The 17,993-nt window shown below is 41.2% G+C and overlaps 1 protein-coding gene across 1 annotated transcript in view; it reads left to right on the top strand.

Moving 5' to 3' along the window:
* The window catches only part of LOC108787350 (myosin-binding protein H-like), an 86,441-nt gene extending 75,204 nt beyond the window's left edge, over positions 1 to 11,237 (top strand). Inside the window, exons 8-10 of the mRNA XM_018556881.1 lie at positions 3,399 to 3,535; positions 4,209 to 4,386; positions 11,215 to 11,237. Coding sequence (XP_018412383.1) covers positions 3,399 to 3,535; positions 4,209 to 4,386; positions 11,215 to 11,237 — 338 coding nt within the window. The remainder of the gene's footprint in view (positions 1 to 3,398; positions 3,536 to 4,208; positions 4,387 to 11,214) is intronic.
* Positions 11,238 to 17,993: the final 6,756 nt, after the last annotated feature.

Here is a 17,993-nt window from a genome sequence, read left to right as displayed (position 1 = left end):
AGCGAGGAGTGAGAGCAAGGAGAGAGAGCCAGGAGAGAGAACGAGGAGAGACAGCCAGGAGAGAGAACAAGGAGAGACAGCCAGGAGAGAGAACAAGGAGAGACAGCCAGGAGAGAGAACAAGGAGAGACAGCCAGGAGAGAGAACAAGGAGAGACAGCCAGGAGAGAGAACAAGGAGAGACAGACAGGAGAGAGAACAAGGAGAGACAGCCAGGAGGATGAGCAAGGAGAGACAGCCAGGAGAGCAAGGAGAGACAGCCAGGAGAGAGAGAGCGTGGGAGGTTTTTTTTTCGTTGGTAGATCTCATGTAGCTCGTCATTTGAGAAGTAGATCTTAACACAAAAATTGTGGGCACCCCTGATCTAGTGTGTATAGATCGGTTTTGCAGATTTTTACGTATGTTAGACACGCATATGCAGAGACACAGGTTGCATTTGAAAAATGCATTTAATCATTTATTAATGAATACCTAGGTGCATTAGCGTGTGTCTTTTAGAACTGTTTTGAGTTCAGCTCACTCTAACACGTAACCTCCCCATTAAATGGAACCCGTCAGGATAGTATGAGAGCTAACATTGCTGACTTGATTTTGAAGGTGCATGCTTCAGAGCTGTCATCATTATTCCTGTTTTACTTCTTGGTGGTGAGCCACTGCCCTTGGAAGTATATGCATATGAGGTACAGTATAAGGATGCCATGATTTGTTGGGGTCCAATGCCTCACTACTGATTAGTGAAGCTTTGAAGATATTCAGCTTTTAAAGTCTACATGCATTTGCATCCTCCATTAGCCTGAATGGTAGATAACGAAGGTTAATGCATAACTATTAAGTTATGTGTCAATTATCTGAACTCATTTACAAATGTGGCAACTTTTGCTCTTTTTGTTTTTTTCTAGCAGTAGTTTTTTTTATTGGTCCTTTAGTCTGTCTATCTATCTATCTATCCATCTATCTATCTATCTATCTATCTATCTATCTATCTATCTATCTATCTATCTATCTATCTATCTATCTATCTATCTATCTATCTCATCTATCTATCTCATCTATCTATCTATCTCATCTATCTATCTCATCTATCTATCTCTCTCATCTATCTATCTCATCTATCTCTATCATCTATCTCTCTCATCTATCTATCTCATCTATCTATCTCATCTATCTATCTCATCTATCTATCTCATCTATCTATCTCATCTATCTATCTATCTATCTATCTATCTATCTATCTATCTATCTATCTAATCTATCTCATCTATCTCATCTATCTCATCTATCTATCTATCTCATCTATCTCATCTATCTATCTCTCTCATCTATCTCTCTCATCTATCTCTCTCATCTATCTATCTCATCTATCTATCTCATCTATCTATCTAATCTATCTCATCTATCTCATCTATCTCATCTATCTCATCTATCTCATCTATCTCATCTATCTCATCTATCTCATCTATCTCATCTATCTCATCTATCTCATCTATCTCATCTATCTCATCTATCTCATCTATCTCATCTATCTCATCTATCTCATCTATCTCATCTATCTCATCTATCTCATCTATCTCATCTATCTCATCTATCTCATCTATCTCATCTATCTCATCTATCTCATCTATCTCATCTATCTCATCTATCTCATCTATCTCATCTATCTCATCTATCTCATCTATCTCATCTATCTCATCTATCTCATCTATCTCATCTATCTCATCTATCTCATCTATCTCATCTATCTCATCTATCTCATCTATCTCATCTATCTCATCTATCTCATCTATCTCATCTATCTCATCTATCTCATCTATCTCATCTATCTCATCTATCTCATCTATCTCATCTATCTCATCTATCTCATCTATCTCATCTATCTCATCTATCTCATCTATCTCATCTATCTCATCTATCTCATCTATCTCATCTATCTCATCTATCTCATCTATCTCATCTATCTCATCTATCTCATCTATCTCATCTATCTCATCTATCTCATCTATCTCATCTATCTCATCTATCTCATCTATCTCATCTATCTCATCTATCTCATCTATCTCATCTATCTCATCTATCTCATCTATCTCATCTATCTCATCTATCTCATCTATCTCATCTATCTCATCTATCTCATCTATCTCATCTATCTCATCTATCTCATCTATCTCATCTATCTCATCTATCTCATCTATCTCATCTATCTCATCTATCTCATCTATCTCATCTATCTCATCTATCTCATCTATCTCATCTATCTCATCTATCTCATCTATCTCATCTATCTCATCTATCTCATCTATCTCATCTATCTCATCTATCTCATCTATCTCATCTATCTCATCTATCTCATCTATCTCATCTATCTCATCTATCTCATCTATCTCATCTATCTCATCTATCTCATCTATCTCATCTATCTCATCTATCTCATCTATCTCATCTATCTCATCTATCTCATCTATCTCATCTATCTCATCTATCTCATCTATCTCATCTATCTCATCTATCTCATCTATCTCATCTATCTCATCTATCTCATCTATCTCATCTATCTCATCTATCTCATCTATCTCATCTATCTCATCTATCTCATCTATCTCATCTATCTCATCTATCTCATCTATCTCATCTATCTCATCTATCTCATCTATCTCATCTATCTCATCTATCTCATCTATCTCATCTATCTCATCTATCTCATCTATCTCATCTATCTCATCTATCTATCTATCTCATCTATCTCATCTATCTATCTCTCTCATCTATCTCTCTCATCTATCTATCTCATCTATCTATCTCATCTATCTCATCTAGGATGCGCCAACACCGGTATCTGTATCGGTGCCAATACTAGGGAGTTTTCAGAAGTACTTGTACTTGTGAAAATACCCCCATACCAAGTGCCGATACCGGCACTCTAAATTTTTTAATGGAAGCAGCTGCCTGAGGTCCTGCGCTTGCTGGGGACCTCGGCAGCCCTCCTGTAAACCATACGGTGCCTGTTTACAGCGCCAACCCACACATCTCCTCCTTCCTGTGGAACACGCCACCTGCCCACAAGACCATCTGGACACCAGGGGAGAGCCCACAAAGCCCACCTAAGGCCCCGCACTGCCTCTTGAGAGCGCACACAGCCTCCTGAGAGCCTGCACAGCCCACCACAGGAGAGCCCACACAGCGCACCAACTGAGAGCCCACACTGCCTCCTGAGAGCCACACAACCCACCACCTGAGACCCCGCGCAGCCCACCTGAGAGCCCGCACTGCCTCCTGAGAGCCCCACAACCAATCATCTGAGAGCATCACTACTATCTATCTATCTTTTGCCAGTGTTTAAAAGTACAGATGAAGGTCAGTATTCAAGCAATAGCTATCTTTTACTTTCCCTATTTTGTATTTATAGTAAATACATACAAGCCTCCTGAGTATAAGGATTGTGCTTTGACAGAAGCACCAAAGTTCACTCAGCCTCCTAATGACCGAACAACAACACATGGATATACTACGAAACTAGTGTGCAGCGTTCGTGGCAGCCCCAAGGTAAGAAATTGATACGTATAAAATATATGGACATTTCTGGAGTATTATAGTGGCAATTAATCTCTTTTACCTAGCAAGCACTTCTTCACCTTAGGCTTAGGGCAAAGCTTCAGTGTACTGTGGGGGGACATTTAATAAAGCAGTTGCATATTCATTAGTGTGTAAAAATACTAGCATGGATCTTTGCGACCAAAGTAGCCAAATACCTACTGTATACCTATTCTCTAAGTTGTGCCACAACTGTGAGTACCTGAAATTTAACTTCAGAACTGTTGCAGAACTTAGAAGTGCTGAGGAACACTTTTTGAACACATGCAGATATGTTCATTTTTAACACTGGCTAAATTACTATGCAAATTGTGCACAGAAAATAAATCTGTCCCTAAAGAGTGGAAGATTAGCAACTGCAAACAATAAGTCAGTTTTCATAAATGGCCTCGTGTGTTTTTATCCCCTCTTAGCTCCAGAAATAAAGGTTCGTTCTGCTGTATGTTGCAAAGACAAGCAATTTCCATCACTAACCATGATAGAAAAACCTTGAAAGCATTCAGGTGGATCTTAGTATTAGAAGACCACATACTGCTAACAATAACATGTATAATTTTTCACACTTTTGCTCCAAATCTAAATGAAAAACTATGGCATTAAAAACGTTACTACATTTGCTTTACAGCCTAAAGTTGTCTGGATGAAAAATCAAATGGAAATTCGGGAAGATCCCAAGTTTCGGTCCCTTGTCAACCAAGGTGTATGCTCCCTTGAAATCCGAAAACCTAGCCCATTTGATGGTGGTGTGTATACTTGCAAAGCCATCAACTCTCTGGGAGAGGCAAAAGTAGAATGCAGACTTAGTGTTATAGGTAAGAGAAAGATGTATACTGTGAGGTTATGTTTAGGATGGTATCACCAGTGTAGCTTGTCCCATATAATGTTGACAAAAGGCTGAAACCTAGATCAGCAAGAATCAGAACAATATTTTCCTCATGATAACATTTTATTTATTTTATTTATTTAATTATTTTCTTACAATTTCTTTACAATGTTATTCAAAGAAGTGTTCAAGAAGTTGGCAGGTAGATAGATATTTCTAAATAACAATGTTCTTTGATAATAACAATTAGGCACTCTGAAAGAAAAAACTGATTTTGGCATTAGAAGATATAAGGTCATATAAGACCTTTTTTCTTCGCTCCCATTAGTCAGTGTTGGGCAGTGCCATAGAAGTTAAATGTGAAAACTTTAGCATTGCATAAGTTTACCTTACAGTAATATGTGTTTATCTTTTTTTCAGTTCCACCATAAAAGATGATGTAAGGATAATGTAAGTATTCAAAAATACACATTGGAAAACAGTACTGTTTTGGGAATATTAGCTGTCTGAGCAGAAAAGCTTGTCCCCTGCCAGCAGCTACAGATTGGGACAATTGCTCTTTGTGTGGAAGCATCAGTCCCTCTGTAGAGGTCCGACACACTCCCAACTGATTCAGACCTATAGCTCTTTAATCAATAAAGTTCATGCTCCCCACTGATTGGAGAGCTCTAGCTGTAACTCAGTAGGAGGCATGGTGGACCTCTGCAGCGAGATCACTGCTTACCTACAGAGAGCAGATCTCCCATTCTGTGGGTGCTGGCAGGGGATAGCCCGTGGCTGCATTAAAAAGAAAACAAACTGACATTGAACACTTTTTCTTTTGATACTCCTGGAATGTATATAGCCGATTTAAAACTGAGGATTCAATTGGAATTTAAAGATGGAGTTGGGTTTTTTTGTCCTAAAAGGAAAGAATGCATTATTAAGGGGGTTATTCACTTAGCTGCCGAAGGCAGCCGAGTGAATAACTCAGCTGAAGTGAAGTGAGCCAAATGCTGTCCGGGTATTCGCTTCAGCCTTGTACGGCTGATTTCAGCCGTATATGGGCTAAAATCAGCCGTACATCGGATGCCTTCGGTCAGCCGAACATGCTCTGCATGTACAGCTGAGCCAAAGTGCAGAAGGAGTTTGACTCACCCGATCCAACATCTGGATCGGCTGAGCTGAAGCTCCAGCAGCTCACTCGTTGCCGTTTGCCCCTATTCTCATAGGGACCGAACGGCAGTGAGTGAATAGCCAAATCCCGCCAAGCGGCATTCAGCTCGGCTATCCTGCTCGCTACCTCCGAGGTAGCTAGCAGAATAGAAAAAAAAGGTAATTGAATGAAGAAAAAAAATGTTGAACAATTATTTACATTTTTTTTTTAGAAATAGGAAAATTTTTAAAAAATAAGAAAATAATACAAAACTTTTAAAGAAAAGAAAAAAAATTATAAAAAAAGACGCACGCCAACCAGACCGCACACGACGAACTCCCGCCGCATAATGTTGAATCTGACAGATGCCGGCAAAATATAAACAATTGGGTGAAGCTGTTGGTGACATCACCGCTAGCTCCGCCCAACTGTTTCCTATTGGCCACCACTTGCCAGAGTCTTCTAGCAGGTCCTGGGCAATAAATAACAATTGGGCAGAGCTGACCATGAAATCACAGCCGGCTACGCCCAGTTGTTATTGTTTAATGACAGATCAGTGTCCCCAGGTCATTTGGGGATGCTGAGCTGAGATCATGGCTGGCTCTTCCCAGCTGTCATTTGCTTAAAGAACAGTTGGCCCTCCGACCGACCTTTCTCCACACTTCAGATGTCACTAAGGCTCAGCCGAGCCAAAGCATATGGGTTCGGCTTGGCTGCCTTCTGCTGCTGTATGGGCTACAGTGAATAGCCCGTACAGCAGCCCTTCGGTTTGACTGAACCGAAGGGCTCCGTCGGCCAAAGTGAGCCAAAGGATCAGCCGAAGCTATGGCTGGATCCTTCAGCTCATTAGTGAATACCCCTCTAAATCAGGGGCACCCACAATTTTTTATTCGTAGATCTACTTTTCAAATGACAAGCTCAATGAGATCTACCAACCAAAAAACACCTGCAATTAGGGGGGGTGAGGGAGCATGGCGGTGCATTGAAGTCAATGGCACCACAGCCATGCACCTCACCCGCAGTGCGATTGCCTGCACCCGGAACGCAGGCACATTAGTGCCTCCGTTCCGGTCCAGTGCGATCTGCAAAAATGTTGCAAGTACTATTTTTGCAGATTGCACTGGACCGGAATGCAGGCAGGCAATCGCACTGTGGGAGGGGGTCATGGCTGCGGTGCTATTGACTTCAATACAAACCCACGCCCCATCCTGCCCCTGAACGCAGCCCACCCTCACACACAGAAATACACACACTCCCAAACACAACACCCCCCCAGCACACATAAATACACACACTCACACAGAAATGCAAACACTCCCAGGCACATACAGAAATACACCCCCACACACCCATAGAAATACAAACACCCTCACACACACCGAAATACACACAAAAAAGCAAACACCCCCAGACACACACACACACAAATACGCTCATACACAGAAATACGCACATACACAGATATACGGACACACACAGAAATCCAAATACACACACCCCCACACATATACAGAAATAGTCCCCCACACACACAGAAAAATACACACACTCCCAAACACAACACCCCCCCAGCACACATAAATACACACACTCACACACACAGAAATATACACATACACACAGAAATGCAAACACTCCCAGGCACATACAGAAATACACCGACACACACACACCCATAGAAATACAAACACCCTCACACACACAGAAATACACACAAAAATGCAAACACCCCCACACACATACAGAAATACACGCCCACGCACACGCAAATACACACACACAGAAATGCACCCCCCACACACATACAGAAATACACCCAACACACACATACAGAAATACACCCCACACATACACACACACACCCATAGAAATACAAACACCCCCCCCCCACACACTTTTTCCATGTGGCTCCTTTGATCTTCTGATCGAAGGATGCTGGATGGAAGGGGGGCAACAGGGCCAGTCCCTGTCAGTCACGCAGCTGGACGGATCCCGGCACAATTGTCAGGATCCGCTTCAGCTGCGGGCGTCTCAGTATACCGCGAGCAGCTGCTCGCGGAATACTGAGCCTAGGGTGACGGGAGGACGCTAATTTGTGTCCTCCCGTTACCCTAAGGACAACTATGGGGAAAAGCCCTGACCCCATAGTTCTCCTTTAAATGAGGATATTGTGTATCATAAAATAGCAGGAGAAATTTGGTGTATAGATCACATGTAGCTGTAAAATGTTTTCTGACTTTTCTTTTCTTTTTGTTTATTTCAGGTTGGATATTGAGGCAAGGAGGTTGTCATGTTTAAAATCTATGAATATATTTTGTTAGCCTTTCATTAACAACATTTTAGTGCTTTGTGATCCTGTATGGCATATAAAAGTGCCCATAACAATGTAGATATTTAGGCTGGCTAATAAAATGTATTTGGCAAAATGATTGTATAATTTGTTTTAACTAAATATATAAAATCGTTTATATTTGATTTTTTAGCACTGTTGTTTATACTTCAACCAAATGCTCATTGACGTTAACAAAGACTGTGATGTGTTGACCTCAAAGCGAGTTAAATTAAAATGTAATCTTTACCTGGAAAAAAAATCATGATTTGATAACCTGATGTACCACTAAAGATTTGTTTTATACTTGAAGCAAAACTCAATCCAAAAATAAAACAGAATAAATACATGAAAAAAATAGATAATAATAATTTTTTTAAAAAGCGTGTTTGCTGCAATACACACCTTAAATCCAGAGCTGTTCCCAGCAGTACTTCTTTTTTGCTCCTTGATATCCTCCGTATATCAGGATAAATGACACCCAGCATCATTCAACCCGCTCCTCTGAGCTAAGGCTGGTATCGACTTTCCTCCTGGTATCATTCTGTAGCCGAGTCTCAGAATGCACTGAGCCTTGTGCACTGAATGGAGCTCATATTTCATTACGTAAGCGACAGTAAGGACTGCTGCCACCACAAGAACAGAGAAAGGATATGTAACTTCATTATATTGCCTAGAAGACCCTTAAAAATAAGGTATATGTTTTTTGCCAGACATACTCCCCTGTATTCTTTATAAAATGAAAAGAGTTCAAGACTTAGACATTGACTACCTTTTATCACTTAAATCCAAAACTTTCTTTATATAGCTACAGCAGCAGAAAAGACAGCATTTTTTTTTTTACAATCACATTTCAGCAATGGAATGACAAATCACTGTGTGCATCAACACTACTGCATTCACCAGTCTACAGTACAGTAATAACATTCTTTATGATTGGCCAGAAAGCTGACTCCATGTTCCCTCGTCAGCCGGTGACAGAGGAGCATGGAGACAGCTTCCTGGCTAATCGGGAAACCGGGCGGCGATTCATTACATGCCGCTTGGCTTCCATAAGAGAGAACTATAGGGTAAGTGTTTTCCCCCATAGTTCTCTTTAGGGTCATTGGAGGACATATACTAACCTCCTCCCGTGACCCAAAGCTCAGTAACAGCCCGCGATATACTGAGAGCGCCACAGCCGGGACGGATCCCGACAATATTGACTAGATCCACCTAGGTGCGTGAGTAACAGCTGGCTCTGCCTATCTAGAGGCAGGGCCAGCTGTACCCGCCCCCTCCCCCATTCGTTCCTCCACTCAGCTCTGGAGGGGGGGAATCCCTGCAGGAAGCGGTGACTGACAGACACTGCTCTCTGCAGGGAGATGATTGGGAAGTGGGCAGATCAGTGGCATGTTTCTGCTCACTTCCCGATTGAGAGAGCCAACCTGTGACAGCTTCTTTGTCACAGGTCGGCTCTAACTAGAGGATGAGTGGAAATCGCTCACTTCATAGTTCTCCTTTATTGGGACCTCCAGTATCGGTATTCAGTATCGGCGAGTACTGGGGAAAAAAATATCTGTATTCGTACTCAATACCGAAAAAACGGTATCAGTGCATCCCTACTGTAAGGTGCAGTTAAGTGTATCAGGTTGTAAAAAATGTAAAACAAAGGGTGAAAAAAACACAAGTAAAACTCATAAGTATGTGTGTAAGTATTTCCAAGGTTTGGTTACCCTGTGGAGATACATAGAGCTATATGCTGTAATATTTATCTTATTCCTCCATGTGGCATGTTTTCAGCGCATTCCTCTTCTCTCCGACACTGGTCCTGCATTGTATAAGATGATGTCAGAGTGCAACTGCTGACCAGAGCACTGAAGTGAAGAAGTTTCAGGGGAACTGTTGCACAGTGTGGTGGCAGCCTGCCAGAGCTTGGAATAAGGCGAGTATTATAGCTTTTTCCTCTACCCCTAGACTTAATGAGCTTTTAACCCTTCCAGTGGGTTACAAAAATTTCAGTTTTCACCCTTACATTTACATCATCAAGACCATCAAGTGGAATGCAAAACAGGTAATAACTGCACTATGGCATTATGAAATCTTTTGTAACAGTGCACAAACGGTGCATAGCCGGTTCCTGTAAAATACAAATAGTAGTAAGGGTAGCTCATTTAAATTGAATTAACAACTCTGATTAAAAACTCTGTTTGCCAAGAAGTCCTGATCGTAAAAAGACAGGCTTTGTATGTTCTGCTCTTTAACCACTTGCCGTCTGCCCACTGTAAATACATGGGTGGACGGCGTTTGCTTCCCGGCGGGTGGGCGTGCCTGTACATATTTCTTTTTCTGCTTGCGCGCGTCCCCGAGCAGAATCCCGCCGTGCATGTAAACAGCCGGCTGTTACATACAAGTGTCCGGCCAGCTATACAGCCGGCGGATTGCTTGTATTACACCGTACAGTGCATCCCACCCCCTTCACCGCTGGTGCTGGTTATCCCGGGCTCTGCTGTCCCCCCTGCAGGCCTGGGACTGGCACAGCAGCTGTCTATACTGAGAGGGAGGAGAAATCAGCATTACCCCACTAATCTCTCCTCCTCTCTCTCTAAAGGCGGAAGTGGTGTGTTTTACATCACTTCCGCCTTTAGCTGTAATTTCTCTGGCTGCTATAGCCAGAGAAGAAGCTGGTGATCTCTGCTTCATCAGCTTCTTTGGGTGTCTCAAGATGACATTAGGGGTCTTAGAGACCCCTGATGTCTCCATAAAGAGGACATGTTATTTTATTGTTAGCCCCCTATGTGATAGCAATAAAGTTAAGTGTAAAAAAAAATGAAAGTCACATATTAAACAAATAAAAAACACCAAAAAAATGTAAGTCCCCTGCCCCGCGTGCATGCACATATAAATGTAAATACGCGTCGGGTGCACCTACGTGCAAAAATAACGATTAGTCCACACCTGTTACATATCGTGTTACATATCGCCGAGAACGTCAGAGTGTGAGAAACAATTCTAGGACCATTAATCACTGGTAACACTAAATTGATGAGCAGTAAAAACTTTTAAAGCATCGCCTATGGCCAATTCTAGGTATGGTCGTTTTTTGTTGTTTCGTGGGCGCACGCAATTTTAAAGCTTGACATGTTTGGTTTCTATTTACCCGGTGTAACCCCGTCTTTTACCAAAAAAATGGCTACTGATAAATGTTTTATAACATAACATATTCAAAATTACTGGTACTTTTGTCATTATATAGTAAAAAATGAAAACCCCAGTGGTGATTAAATGCCACCAAAAGAAAGCTCTATCTGTCCCCACAAAATGGTATAAAATTCATTTCAGTACAGCGTTTTATGACTGAATAGATGTCAAAGTACCGCAGCTCTAAATACCGAAAAATGGCCTGGAACAGGAAGAGGGTTATACACCTCGGTCAGCAAGTGTTTGAAATTATACTCGTGTTTTGAAAATTCCTTTTGGTAATCGGGTAAGGTTTGGACCTTGTAAGGCTTCAATAGGGAACATTTACCACTTCTGATATTGTACAAAGTACTTTTTATCATACACAGATGTTTTCCAAATTTCTTGAAAATCTCTGTGTATGTGGACACGGGTTGTTTCCTTTGCAATTGGAAGGGTTTGCAAGTATTTGCCTAAAAAAAGAGAAGGCTGTGGTTTCTGATGGCACAACTGTGCTTTTCATGTATTTATGGCCAGCCTTAACCATCCCACCTAGGGCAGATGTCAAGGAAACAGGTGTTCCCATTGAGAGATTTGTCCACTCTCCTTTTCTCAGTAAAGCTCCAGGAAATCTCCTCAAAGTGAGAGAATATTTCACCATGGACAGCTGTCAACCGAACAGGTGTACCCTTTGGGAGGTCTTCGAGTTCCAGTGGCAACTGTATAGTCTTACATTTCCCTTCACTAGCAATAATGGTACACAGCAGCCAAAATCTCAAAACATAACATAACAAATAATGAGGGTTGACTAGTGATATAAAATCTATCAATAACAGAAAAGAGGTAGAAGCATAAAGGGCAATGAGAGAATAGAAAAAGGAGAGATGAAGGCAGAAGACGGAGAAAGTTTTGCAGCAGGTCATTGCCATTTTTTTCATGAACTATTTCTTTTGCAGAGTAGAAAATGGTAGGTCCCTCTGCACTCCTTACAGCGTTCCCGGCCCAAATTACAATGGTGGTGCTCGCAGTGATAATCACGGATGACGCCGTACACATCAACAGTAGAAAGCAGGAATCACCAGCACTCGGTAAATAGTATTCAAGTAGTAAACGTCCATTTATTCGGACAAGTCGTCACAAACGAAATACCAACGTTTCGGGGCCGCACAGGTCCCCTTCATCAGGGTGATTCCTGCTGGTGATTCCTGCTTTCTACTATTTATTTTTCAAACACAAGCATATAAACCTCTGTCCTCCAACATAAAAGCAATAGATCTGTCCTGTCCACACATTAAATATACAATCATGGTTCTCTTTTGTCTATTTGGCCAAATAATTCTTGCATACTTTGCAAAGGAGAGGTCCACAATGGCAGCCTTCAAAACTATTTTATGGATATTTGGAAGTGCGGAAATAAAGCACTGGACCCATCTTGGTGTTTCTCATCAAACAGTAGTTAAGTGATGTGAATATGTGTGATCTGGTTTAAGGGTAGGCAGCTTCTGCAATCCAAAGGATCTCCACAATATCCTTGGCTCAACATTGAACACAGTAGATATAGGAATCTGAGTGCCAAACCAATTAAAATAGTTCAGATATAACTTTATTTCATTAGGGCCACATGACATTCAAGAAGAGTAGCCAACGTGCTTTGGGGGTCCAAAACACCCTTCATCCCTCACCAGGGCTGAATTCAAAGAAATCATGTATGTAGACTACAATCCCTACAGCTTGGAAGTTGTATTGAGTTGTGATGGGAATACATCAGGCTTGTCAACAGCTGGTCTGGCATAACTCTTGTGACAGGTGTACTTTACATATACCTTCAAATATTTTAATATCATAGAGCAACTTTGGACTTCAATCTACACTAACCAGTCCAGCTCCTCGCAGAAATATTTATTTGCCAAATCAAATATAATTCATATAAGCCACTTGGATTCTTGAAATGAAAAGTTACATTCCCTTGAGATGTCCAACAAAAATGGTTGACTGAGATATATAGTATAAGATGACTTCTGATGTGAAAAAATGACAGTTTATAATATGCAGGCCAATGTTTTATTTTATTGCTGAATTCCAGCAATTGTCCACTCTGTGGCAGTGTGGAGTCTCAGCTGAAGTGTAATCAGCTTATAAAATAGAAAAACAACCATTGGCTGAAAGGTAGTTGTGGATTAACTCATTTCATTTTCCGTAGAACTGACTCAGTATCTTCCACACCCATGCTTTTGTGTTATTTGTGGAAAGGGAACATTGCCAGCACACTGGCTGAATGCAGAGACATTATCCTGGGAGAATCATTTTGGATTACGTGCAGAGAATTAGGGAGTACTTTATATGCATTATCTTAAAATGATTAAAGTGACTGAATAATAATATACACAGTAATAAAAACTAAAGCCACAAACCCAACAAAAAAACCTAATTTACAGGTGTTATTTACAGTGGTGCACCACTAAAATGTAACTTATTTGACTATTATGTATGAATATAAGCATTTAATGCTCAACTCCAGGCAAAAACAGGTTGAAAGCCACTGAAAGTTATTGTGGCCATCTGTGTCTCTATTGGCGAGATTTCCCCTCAGTTCCTGTCAGAACATGACATTTCTCTATTGGGGATTTTGTTTAGCAGAGTGGGAAAGGGTTAGAAATTCTGACACCAGTTTTATTGAAGTCTTCCTGTTCCAGTGACAACTACACTGCCTATTTCCTGTCCTGATATCACAGAGACAATAAGAGGGTGACAATATCCCAATTGGGTAACAGATAGTAATAATAAGCTGACAAACTCTTTCTCACTTCCTACAAACGTAAAACGTACCATTTTGGTTGGAGTCAGACTGTAATTCTTACATTTTACATTTGCATATTAACATGTACCTAAATCTACCATTCCTGGAGCAAGAGCCATAATGCACAATTACCAAATAATTTAGCCTCATCTAACACTGGCACTGTGTTCCCCCTCGCCGCTCCATCCACTGCCACTACCATCTTCTATTGGTCTTCTTTTAGCATCTTCTCTTTTTTATCCATTGGGTCACATGGATATACCCTGACTCACATGGATATACCCTGGAGATAGAAAAAACTGCTAGAAGACAGACTTATTAATTTTAAAACCTGACAATCCTCATCAGAATATGGAAACCATGGACTGTATAGAGTAGTGCTTGAGAAACAACTAGACCATGAACCAAACACATTTGATTGGGTTTGCAAACACTAGTTAACTAGAAAATGAGAAGGATTTATGAGTACTGTCATACACCTTACAAGGTGATGGATGATGTACAGAGTTCCCATAAAGATTAGAGGACTATCGAGAACACTAATGGTATTCTGTCGGTTCTATGGTAAGTTTAAGTCCTGTGTAAGCAAGACTGAAGTTACAAATGCAACATTTACAAGGACTGTTTAACTATATTGTGGTTGTCTGTCACCAATTTAAATGCTGTCCAGTAAGCTGTGTACCTTGAACATCTGTTTGGAGGTTAGTACTGTATTTGTTTGTGGTCACAGTCAATCTGCAGTCAAAGAGTCCTATCTCTGGGTCCAACTGATGTGGCTACCAATTGTCACTAATGAGTTGGAGAGGGCTACGCTTGACTACACTTATTGTAGAGTCCCACCAAGAAAGGACAATGGAGTGGCAAAAAATATGATGGAGGTCAGATGACATTAAGTAAATAAAAAATAACAAACTTTATTATGGCAGTGGTTAAACTGTGTAGAGACAAATGCCCTTTGCCCAGGAGAAGTTCTGTTTTCTAGCGTACTGGAAATCCCCTGAGCTCATTCATATGTAAATGGGTTCAAAGGACAGGTGTATTCATACCTTATCTCACCAACTGCTGTGAGTTGTAGCAGTGCTGCAAACTCTTAACTGCAACCTCCCAGAACACAACTATGTCATGTTTGTGTAATTTTAAATTACTTGATCTGCTCTGCACTGCTTTTCAAAGGTAATGACAGGTGAACATTTGTGAACCTCCCCAGATTTTGCATACATTCTGTAAGTTCCAGTAATTTTGCAGAATGGAATGTGGACCGTTTGCTTAAGAAGGTGGGAAAATTACATGAACTTATTGAGACATCACTCACTAAAAAATAGCTATATTTTTAAATTGGAAACATTACATTTTACTTTCCCTTTTTTCTCCATGTCTGGTAATATGGGGCTACATTCAGCAGGAAAATTGTAGGGAAGGAGTATCTGGGATGAAAAGAGAAGTCAAAAGTCTCTTTACAGTTTAGTAAATATGAACACGCCTCCTCTTTCTCTTGTTTGATGGGCTGTGTTAATGAGAAGTACACCTGCATATAAAGTATACTGCATAATGCCTCTAATGGCACATTCTGGCATTAATTCTTTGTAAAATAATCTCATGTTGCAAGAATTAGAGTTTGTACAAAGGGGTATCATCATTCATGTGTGCTTAGGGTAAGATGAAGAACAAATACCCCTGTGCTTAGGGCACCGGGGTATCACCAGAACTGAATACTTAAAGCCCAATTCCAGACACAACTCTATGCTCCACAATTGCATTCCTTCCTCATAGCAGTAGTTTTTCTCTTTTTCTTCCCTTCCTTTTGTAGAAGCAGGCCTGTCACATGACATGCAGAGATCTCTTCCTCTTTGCCTCTTCTCCAGCAGTGGGTAGTAATTAATGATGCAGTGAATGGCACTGATGTATGACACCAGCACTGCTCTCTGTATCATTACACTGTGAGAGCAGGGCCCTGTGGTGAGGACCCTTTAGAGCAGGGGTAGTGAATTAAAATTCAAGTAACCAAAGTTTTCTTTAAGCCGAGGTTCGGCTCATGGTCCAGACTGAACAGTCACTCAGTCTGTGTCTGCAACGCGGTCTGCCATTTGGGCTACATTAACACTAGCAGCGGCACTGCAATGCACAGCTGCTAGTGTGCTTTCCCAGACACAGTACTGAAGCATCGATCCCAGCGCAGCACACTTTAAAAAAAATGTTTTTAGAGCTTTATTGAAATGTCACTTGTGACATTTTATTAAGTTGTATAGGCAAAGCACAGTGTGATGCAGGTGCCCACTTAACATTATGTATCCCAATCAGAGTGCCCCCTTACATCAGGTGTCCCCATCAGAGTGCAGCCTTACATTAGGTGTCCCCATGAGAATGCCTCCTTACATGAAGTGTCCCCATCAGAGTGCCCCCTTAAATTAGGTCATATGAGGAATCCCATCGCACTCCTGACCAAGAAAGCCCTAACTTCTAATGAGGGGTGCTGAAATGACAGCGGATGGTGCTGCTCAATCTGGTAAACAGAACAGTAATCACCAGCACTCGAAAAGTTTCTCAAAGTAAAGTTTTTATTCCATGTGTAGATCTACATCACCAAGTGTAGCAAGACTTTGGGCTGCAGGGGAGGATGGAAGACGATACTCTTCCATCCTCCCTTAATGTTGGGCGGGAACAAAGCTGACATCATTGCATCAGTGGTTGCTGGGAATGCTGCGGTCCTAGCAGCCAATGACTAAGGAGGAATGGGGATCTGCGCTGGGCCTCACTACTCGGTATAGCGTGCATAACCGATAGAGCCAAAGTGTGACAGCTGCAGTGTCACACGTTGGCTCTAACTATGGAGTGTATTTCACTCATCCCATAGCTCTCCTTTTCTTTTGTTATCACTGCCTTACCTCCAAACCAATTTGTTCTTTGCACCAAATGTTACACCAATACAATTGGGTGCAGCATGCTGAGTGGAGAGGTGCTGCTAGAAGATCCTCTGGCAGAACTGAGCAGGAAACCAGCTGAATGCCAGAGCAAACCGGGTGATACTTGCCTTTGCATCCCTATACTTGATGATGTGACATCATATGACCAAGTGCAGGAGATTATACTGTATGTTGTCCACACAGCATAGTTGCCTTCACCTATGTAAATGGCATCAATCAATGGGAGGCATGTTCTAGAATTGCTAGCTGCAATTCAAATTTTTTTTAATGCAATTGTAATATTTAAAAAAAAGATACAAATACAAAATAGAGACGGAAATACTTAACAAAACAGCCAAGGTAAAAAAGGATAAATATCTACACAGAGTGTATATTTACTGTATGGTGTGAATTTCTATTATTGGACCAGTGAGATAATGTGGGTTGTGGGAAAGTACACAGCTATTTACTTTCAGCAGATTTATTGGCTTTTCATTGAAGTTAAATATTATGTAACGTAACATAACATAAAAAGCCTTATCTTTGCCAGTATAGTATAAATACTAATTTAGAGGACTATAAAAGACAAAAGGTATTATTTTATCAAAATGTTTTAAAGTGTATAGTATATGCAAACAAGGAAACAGCAATGTAGACATATAGAACATATACCAAATCCTGCCCTTCAAGATACTTAAAAGAGAACTATGAGGTAACCTTTTTATCCCATAGTTCTCTTTAGGGTCACCATAGGACATATACTAACCTCCTCCCGTGAACCAAAGCTCAGTATATAGCGGGCTATTGCCCGCTATATACTGAGAGCGCCGCAGACGGGACAGATGCCGACAATACTGTCGAGATCCACACAGCTGGCTTGTTGACAGCTGGCTCTGCCTATCTAGAGGCAGAGCCAGCTGTGCCCACCCCTTCCCATGTCAGTCAGCACTGGAGGATAGGAGAGGGGAGGGGGGGGGGAATCCCTGCGAAGAGCGGTGACTGACAGTCACCGCTCCCTCCAGGGAGATGATCAGGAAGTGAGCAAGCGACGGTAGGTGTTTGCTCACTTCCTGATCAATAGAGCCGAAGTGTGACAGTTTCAATGTCACACGTCTACTCTAACTATGAGGACGGGTGTAAATCACTCACCTCATAGTTCTCCATTAAATTAACCAACAGTACAATTGTACTGTTGGCTAATTTAAGTAATTCATAGTATATCTAAACCGAAGAAATTAAATGTAATATATTGCAGCTTACCAGTCCT

This window comes from Nanorana parkeri, unplaced genomic scaffold, assembly GCF_000935625.1.
Source record: "Nanorana parkeri isolate BGI_ZX_2015 unplaced genomic scaffold, ASM93562v1 scaffold257, whole genome shotgun sequence".
NCBI classification, from domain to species: domain Eukaryota; kingdom Metazoa; phylum Chordata; class Amphibia; order Anura; family Dicroglossidae; genus Nanorana; species Nanorana parkeri.
Note: the sequence above shows the minus strand (reverse complement) of the source record. Positions and strands in the feature narration are given on the sequence as shown.